This window comes from Drosophila pseudoobscura, chromosome 4 (genome assembly GCF_009870125.1).
Source record: "Drosophila pseudoobscura strain MV-25-SWS-2005 chromosome 4, UCI_Dpse_MV25, whole genome shotgun sequence".
Classification (NCBI taxonomy): Eukaryota; Metazoa; Arthropoda; class Insecta; order Diptera; family Drosophilidae; genus Drosophila; species Drosophila pseudoobscura.
The window spans coordinates 15,174,138-15,182,038 of record NC_046681.1 but is presented as its reverse complement, the minus strand read 5'-3'; the positions used below and the strand labels follow the sequence as shown (position 1 = coordinate 15,182,038).

General features: G+C 39.9%; 2 protein-coding genes across 2 annotated transcripts; one reads left to right on the top strand and one right to left on the bottom strand.

Moving 5' to 3' along the window:
* Nucleotides 1-197: 197 nt before the first annotated feature.
* LOC4816125 (protein rolling stone) lies at nucleotides 198-6,949 on the top strand. The gene is made up of 7 exons (XM_001355793.4): nucleotides 198-347; nucleotides 911-1,103; nucleotides 4,576-4,841; nucleotides 5,742-5,967; nucleotides 6,026-6,145; nucleotides 6,209-6,392; nucleotides 6,461-6,949. Exons 3-7 carry the CDS (start codon nucleotides 4,740-4,742, stop codon nucleotides 6,792-6,794), a joined length of 966 nt encoding a protein of 321 aa, XP_001355829.3. The 5' UTR covers nucleotides 198-347; nucleotides 911-1,103; nucleotides 4,576-4,739; the 3' UTR covers nucleotides 6,795-6,949.
* On the bottom strand, nucleotides 3,323-4,106 carry LOC4816257 (sex-regulated protein janus-B). Its single transcript, XM_001355794.4, has 3 exons — nucleotides 3,948-4,106; nucleotides 3,698-3,871; nucleotides 3,323-3,635 (listed from the first exon to the last, which is right to left on the bottom strand). The coding sequence occupies exons 1-3, from the start codon at nucleotides 3,997-3,999 to the stop codon at nucleotides 3,412-3,414; spliced, it is 450 nt and encodes a 149-aa protein (XP_001355830.1). The 5' UTR covers nucleotides 4,000-4,106; the 3' UTR covers nucleotides 3,323-3,411.
* Nucleotides 6,950-7,901: the final 952 nt, after the last annotated feature.

Below are 7,901 nucleotides of genomic sequence, written 5' to 3'. Positions count from 1 at the left end.
AAATCTCTATCTTTATCCAGGGGTTCAGATACACAGAAAGACAAGTACATACAACCTACATACATATACATATGTATTTTGTATGGGTTCGAAACCATTCTGCCTGTCACATACATCTCCATGGAGACAAGATACCCCCTGTACCCTATAGCAGCTGGAGCTTTAGCGCACGTAAAGCAACCACACGAATCGCTCACCTGGTGGCTGCGATCGTGGTGGCAGTCGTCGGCGTAGCAGAAGCCGAGCCTTACCCACCACAAGCTGCGGATCGACGATCATTTTTGTACCGTGCGTCGCAACGAAAAGTCGTGATTTCGGATGGTCTGGTCTTCGCTATTCGTCGGATGGTTAGTGCGTGTCTCTCTCTATAGAGAGATGTTGTTGCCTTTTGGAGGTTCTGGTGCATTGGCGCGTGAATGTTGTTGAGTGTTTGACTGTTGTTGCTGTTGTTGTTGTTGCAGTCATCGTAATACTCGTACAACTCGAAAATATGTCTAGATACCGTTATGCAAAGTTGTTGTAGCTGTTGTTGGTGTTGCCATTGGTGACCCAAATAGAAATTACCAACCGGGCCAAAAAAGACAGTTTAGACAGATAGACAGCCCCAGCCAAGCCCCGCGTCTAATCCGCACAACAATATAAAATAGCAAAAAAAAAGGAGAAATAATAATAATAAGAGTTTGTGGCAAAAAAAAAAAATACTTGGAAAAAACTTCACTGTCTAACAAAATAAAGATTGTTCACAGCAGAGCTTACTTCATTCTTTTTGTGGCAAGACTCTACAGATTTGAATTGTTGATGATGATTGTGTTTTTTCAGTTGTCATGGCTCTTTACTGCTGTGTTGTATCCGAAGAAGAAATAAAGTTTTATTTCGTTCTTTATTTAGTTCTTTTATTTTCTTGTTAAAGTTTCTAATTTCGGATGTTTGCGTATCGCATACGGATTGTCTCATTGGCAAAGGCTACGCTACTCACACGTACACCTGAACTTGAAGGCACGTTCAGAACCATAAAACGTTAATGAGTTAAGCCCCACCAAATACTGAAGTGAGCAATTATAAATTTCCTGTACAAAACGAATTTGGATACGAACTAGTTGAAGGTGAGTGTATTTAAAAGTCTGTAAAAGGTGACAAAGGTTGTTTTATTTATGGTAATCCCACGAGGTAATCTAATTTGCTGATTTGCATTAGAATAACAAGTTTTATCCGCATCTAAAACTGTGGTTTTAGTTGGATTCTAAGAGGGTGGAATCTTTCTTACTTCTTCTTCAAAACTGACCTTCTTCAATCCGACAATTAAAGACACACTCCAAAAAGTCAACTTAAATAAAAGATAATTGAGTGCTTGATCGATCTCTGCCCTTCCTGTGGATAACTTATTGGATAACTTAATTAGCAGCTGCTTTATAAGCAGCCGATAATTGAGACACAATGACAGTTTTTCTATCGTAAAATGTTCAAACAGTTAACAGCTTTCGACCCATAAAATGCTCTATAATGTTCCCTAAATGGAACACTTAACGGTTATATGTATATGGTTCTTAACTTATTAATCACTTTGCAACGCAGTTCTGTCGGCGAGAAGAAAACAAAACAATAGTATTTTGTTGACAGTCTAATCGACAACCAGCAATTATTTAGAGGGTCCCCCCCATACCAATCAGGGTTTATCAATGGGCTCATTAGCGTCTCGTCTAAAAATGGTTTACTAAATAAAACCCAAGAATTTTGCTGATGCTTTTGCTGCGGTCTGGGGTGGCACTTGAGAATGAAAGTTTTTTTATTAGCATAAGAAATGCTTTTGATTTCACTTTTGTTTGAGACCCAACCAGGTTGAAAAATGATTGAAAAGATTGTGAATTAATCAGACCAACGCGTGGTGATTGTTTTGTCTGACGATCTTGATAAGATCTGGATAAGATCTTGGCCGTGTCTGGATAGTCATTTTTCCTTGCCATTCACCCGAGCGGTTTGACTGCATTCAATACGACAAAATTATTTACACAGCTCGTAAAGGTCAACAAGTTTTGTTTTTCTTCGGTTCATTGTGGTACAACTTCAGGGGCCATAAACCTATATATCTTGTCGTAGACTGAGACTGAGTACAGTCAGTTTCACAACAGCCTGTTGAGAGCGAAAAGAGCTGGTAATGGGAAGGCTAGGCTAAAAGTAGGTCTGCAAAGCTTACCTTCAACTGTTTTACCATTTCGATACGCACTGTAGACATCTGTTGTATGCTTTTCTGGCCCCTTTTGTACGACGAAAAATGTAGCACAAGCGATAACCGACCGACCGCCGAATGAGCGTGTAAATACAAGACTCCAAAGTGTCTCTTGCCAGCCAAGGCAGCAGTAGTAGTAGTGTAAATGGCCAAACAGTTTGTTAACTGAATTGCCCGGCCCCCATAGGCCCCGCAACTCCGCTTCCCCAGTCAAACACCTCTTGTATAGACGCGTTTCTTGTTGAAAAATTTCATTAGCGTGCCGTTCGTGCAAGTTCAGGGACACTGAACATCATGTGTTTAATAACTCCGGAGCAGCGGTAATTATATGTTAGAAAAGTGAGCTCCAACCAAATGAAGTTTTTAGGAAAAATATGTTTAAAGTCGAATTGCTCTAAAGTTTTTGATAGAAAGAGCAGTAGTGCCTGCAGGCAATATCTAATCACAGGTGAAGCCGCTTTATGGATGACCCAAGGTTACCATAACCACAGTCATAACATTTTACTCATTCAGGAGATAATAGTAGTTGCGATTCCGTAGTAGTGCCTGTCTGGTTTACAAATTACCCAACTCTTTCGGTGTTCGACCTACACCTCGATCTGAAAGCTGAGGAGAACCTCTCTGACTTTAGCTTGTTTTCGCTTCATTGCTTCGACCTTAGCAGGCTAATTGTTATATTTTGTTTAAATTCATATTTTCAGTGCTGTAATTAACAATACACCCAATGCCAAAACAGCTGCGGAGGGATCATATTTCTTTATGACTTTAGTCTAGCGAATAATTATTCAATGGCCACGGCTACGACTATGAGTATACATATGTATATACAATATGTCAATAAAGCGGGGCAGCGAAGCGAATGAACTGTCTGCTAAATTGATCTACAAATGATGAGCTACCAGACCATTGCACTCCATATAATTATATGATGAATAGTCCGTCATATAATGTCAGCATTATTAGCACCACTAGTCCCGGCTCTTGACTGCTGTCGTACTCGTGTAATTTTGTGTCTGATCTTTGCAAAACGTCAGGTCAGGCCAAAAGGTTGTTGCGCAGCCGCAAAGTAAATGTGGTAATCTGCCAAGCAAACAATCATTGAATCAGTCCCGGAATCATTACGTTTTTAATTTGATTCAAGCCTATGTTCAAACATTGAATTTGGAAATTCTATTCAAATAATATGCTTAGGGCTTCATACTCCCGCGCTCTGCATCGATCTTAACGTCTGGATAAGCCTTATGCAAAATGGCCTGGGACTTCTTATGATCGGCCTTGCCCAAGACTCCCGATTTGCCATAGACCTTAATGTATTTCTTCTGCGGATCATATTCGATATAGCCGCCGCCCAGGCCCTGGGTGCACAAACCCAATTTGTTGGCCTCCTTTTTAAGTGTTTCATAGATATTCACTGAGGGGAGGGGGATATATCTTGTAGACACTGAATGACTCTGTTTGGAATTTTTAACTCACAATGGTACTTGGCTCTGGGGCAGCTGCGAATCACCTGCCTGGCCTGGCCCATCATACCATGGATATAAACGTGGGACAGCACATATTTGGACTTTCCTTCCTCCAACGTGACCGAAGGGAATTTGAGCAGGGATGCCACTGCACTGTCACTATACGAACGTGGCCCACGAATGGCTGTCCCCCCCACATTAAGAAAATATATTAGTTCCCATTTCAGCTTCTATTCCATCGACGATTCAATTCAACTCACCCCGCAGTAGAGGACGCCAGGTGGGCAAAAGGAGGTTTCGGGTTATATCCATTTTGAGAAAGTATTTTTATGGAATTTTTACTTTCGTAGATGTTGACGACACAGAGTTGGGATAGGCTCTGAATGAAAGTGACTTATGGTTGAGAGTAGGATGACTTCTCATCAAATGTGTACGTAGTTTTGAAAAAGAGAGATAACTCTTTCCAAACTACGTACAGATTTGATGAGAGGTCATCCCACTCTTAACCATACGTCATTCTTATTGTGTCTGTACGATATCGACTAGGCATAAAATCGTAAGGTCTTGACCTTAATAAATATCCTGCCATATGATACCAAGAATTCATAGCGACCAAATTAATTATATTATATATTGATATTGATATGGCATATTGATATTCCTTAAATGACAGCTACCGCCAGCTGAATGCATCTGTATCCGCATATTATACCGAGTTTTACCCTTAAAAGTGTAAATAATTGTTATTGTTTATAGCACACCAAATAAAATCAGTATGAAAATAAACTCCACTTTTCGAGAGAAACACTTGCATGATTTTTGTATGAGCTGCTTAATTATAGTTGACTCAAAATATATATTTATAACTTTTCTAATATATTTTTCCAGATCGTGCTAAGCCCCTGAGCATGGCACCACAGCCAACAGTTTCCATTGCATAATCCCTTGGAGAACACAACAGCTGCATGCAGGCTTACGCAAACTTACGTCTAAGCCGGAAAGAGCCAAGCTAATAAATAGTTAGAGACAGAGGCTAACAAGAAGCTAACAAGATGAGCAAACTCCAGGTGATTGTTCATCCCGTAAAGAAAGAGTTTGCACGCAAAAGCTGCGGCTTTGATCATGACACGCCCGATGATTTTGTCAAATCGCAGGTAAGAACCATTCTGTCATATACCAAAGACAGACAGACGGACAGACAGAGTCTCAGATAACACGAATGAGAAAAACAAATACTGTAAAGTTAATAGCTCTCTAGGCTGTGGCGGATACGGCCTTGAGCACGCCACATCACGCCCACAATTGACACGCACCTAAGGAGGCGGATTATTGGTATTGCACTTGGCGCGGGTCAATGTACATGATGGGTATTTTAAAATGGTGTTCGCATGGGGCACGGCACATGCATTGCAACTCAGTTAGGGTAGGGAAGGGTAGGGAAGGGTAGTGGAAAGGTTAAGTGAGACTTCCCAGAAGTTTCTCTTAAAGTAGCCGCCGAAAAAAAACTGCAAAATAGATGTTTCTTCCATGGTTATACCTTGGGAGGTTCATAGAACCAACCCAAACCCAAGTGTAAAACGTAGTGGGCGTTCTGTTTGTTCGCATTTTTTCCAAACCATTTTCTGTGTGGACTACCTTGAGCATATTTGATGACTTCTTCCATTCACAGTATCAACAGAAAGTGACCTCTCTTTCTGGCCACAAATATTCAATATATACATGGTGTACGTATATATATGACAGTAAAGTTCGCCCTCTGCAAAGCGATTGTACTAGCATTTTAAATTAAACTATTGAAATATTCATAAGCAGCAAAACATCGCTAGCTTTGGGACAGAGCCGCTAGCTAGCTAGATACTTGCAATACCTTATATCTTTAACAATAACACCTGCAATTATATGGTTCCCATGACGAACTTTAATTTTTTTTTAATCAATTGAGTTAGTTAAAAGCTATTAATTGTCACTAAAATACTTTTATCACAATCTTTACTCCTATATATATTTTAATTTTTAAATATTTTAATTTTATTTAATTTTAACTCTTTTTGTAGTGGCAAACATGTACTAAGAGCATGATATATTTGTTCTATCGCTGGTTCATGGCGCTGTTCTTTTTGGGCGTGGTAATCGAGTCCATGTGGCCTCTGGCAGACGATGATACCAGCTATTGGCTGTACTTTATCTACATGACCAATTGGGGCATATGGATGTGTTTGCTGACAAATCTATTGGGTGCCGTACTAGTCACCATTTGGCATTATCATCCGGAGTATGCGGGTAAGTTTGGTATATAGGTGTGAATATATATGGTTATAATTCTGTTTGATTTTTGCAGACAAACTTTTGAATGTTAAGAGTTCCTTTAGTTACTTTCGTTTATATTGGGGTATGCACATCATAACTCTGGTTTTATCCATTGTCATTACGATTATCTATTGGACTATACTGTATGATGGTGAGTGGCTCCCTACAAAATAGTATCTATATAAACTAACAAATGTTCCTTTCTCTTTTTCAGCTAATGAGAGCTCCTTGGACGCCACAAATGTGCTCACTCATGCCTTCAACTCGATTTGTATGTTCATCGATCTGTGGATTGTGGCACATCCGCTACGGCTACTTCATATATTTCTACCAGTACTATTCGGCGTCATCTATGCCATCTTCTCGTACATATATCAAGTGTGTGGCGGCATTAACAAGTAAGGAAGCACTAATCATTCAATCATGAATCATGATCAATGATCATTCATTTTCTTTTTATCTTTAGGAAAGGAAAACCATATATCTATCATGTTATCGACTGGACTAAGCCCCAGAGCTCCTTCATCACAGTTCTGGGGATTCTTATTCTTTCCTGTTGCGTCTACGTCCTGCTTTTCGCTTTCTTCAAGCTCCGGATGTTCCTCCACCGGCGCTGCCACCGAGCAAACTTTGTTTTGCCCACGACTGGTAATAAGGTGAATGGAGGATCGGATGACAAGCAAACAGGGAACGGTATACAGCACTCTTCCTCCCGCATATCCATGGTTCTGGGCAATTTCGCTGGCTACGAGAACCAGGCCTATGCCCCCAGTGTGGGAGAGCAGTCGAGTAAGAAATAAGTTAATAAAATAATCGAAGCTTTAGTCGCTTTAGTCAAATTCTCTAGAATCATGTAGAATTCTAACCAGTGATATTATGTTTTGTAGATCTTATTCTTTAAGTAAATAAATATTTTAATGTGGAGGATTGTCGGTAACATTTTCTTCAAAGATAATCTAAAATTCTACTGTTTTTTCCATATGACCCTGGGGACAGAATCAATATTTAAACGCGATAACAAATAACAAACTGACTACTCATCAAAAATCCCATAAAATAATTAAAAGTTCAAAGGAGAAAAACATGTTCTCCCTTCCAAAGAACCTTGGAACACCGCCCTTTGGGAACTTTACAGTTGATGATCAAAAATTTATATAAAAAACTCACATTATGGCGGGAATGGGGATGGCATGGGATGGAACTTGAGAATGGGACACAGGACAGTCTTTAACCCTCTTCCATGGGGCGGCTTCAAAAGTTCTCATGCACACTCACATACCCAGATTCGGAGACCATTTTTCGGGTTTGAGATGTGTAAATATTTTAGTCTATTCACTAATCACCTTTGAATGACTTTATTGGCCCAAATACATGAGCCACGAGCGGGGCAATAGACAAGCAAGGACATGGCTAATTCTGAATAGGTGAAATCTATAAATAGAAGGTGAGCGATGGCCAGAGCTTTTCATTGAGAGATGCGAATAATAAACTACAGCTGTAATTGAAGGGGGGATTCTATTCTATTTCTTAATTAAACATTTTCAAAGGGTTTTTGTTGCATATAAAACCCCTTTATTTATTTCGTTTAATTTGATTTGTTTCCCTTTCCGCAAAACGGAACTTCCATTTTTAGCTTTCTTTCAACGCCTTCATTTGATCCCCAATTGAAGACATTCAACCTTCGCGATTGTCCTTAATCACAGATGTTTAGTTCGGATTGCTTAACCCAAAAGGCTCAACGACCACACCTTGGCTGGGATTATGTACATATTTAAGCCAAAAAAAAGCACGTAGCCTTAATTAAGTTTCAAAAAGGCATTTAATAACCAAACGCCCCACCGGACGGGCTCAAGGACGAGCACGAGACACGAGCCTCGCTCCTCGATGTTGTGGTCATTGCGAAGGCT

Excerpts from the sequence above, each read along its gene's own strand:
- LOC4816125 (XM_001355793.4), top strand. The coding sequence starts at position 4,740 with ATGAGCAAACTCCAGGTGATTGTTCATCCCGTAAAGAAAGAGTTTGCA. Across the intron at positions 4,842-5,741 it reads ATGATTTTGTCAAATCGCAG|TGGCAAACATGTACTAAGAG; the intron begins GTAAGAACCATT and ends CTCTTTTTGTAG. Across the intron at positions 5,968-6,025 it reads TTATCATCCGGAGTATGCGG|ACAAACTTTTGAATGTTAAG; the intron begins GTAAGTTTGGTA and ends TGATTTTTGCAG.
- LOC4816257 (XM_001355794.4), bottom strand. The coding sequence starts at position 3,999 with ATGGATATAACCCGAAACCTCCTTTTGCCCACCTGGCGTCCTCTACTG. Across the intron at positions 3,872-3,947 it reads CTGGCGTCCTCTACTGCGGG|CCATTCGTGGGCCACGTTCG; the intron begins GTGAGTTGAATT and ends TGGGGGGGACAG. Across the intron at positions 3,636-3,697 it reads CCCCAGAGCCAAGTACCATT|TGAATATCTATGAAACACTT; the intron begins GTGAGTTAAAAA and ends CCCTCCCCTCAG.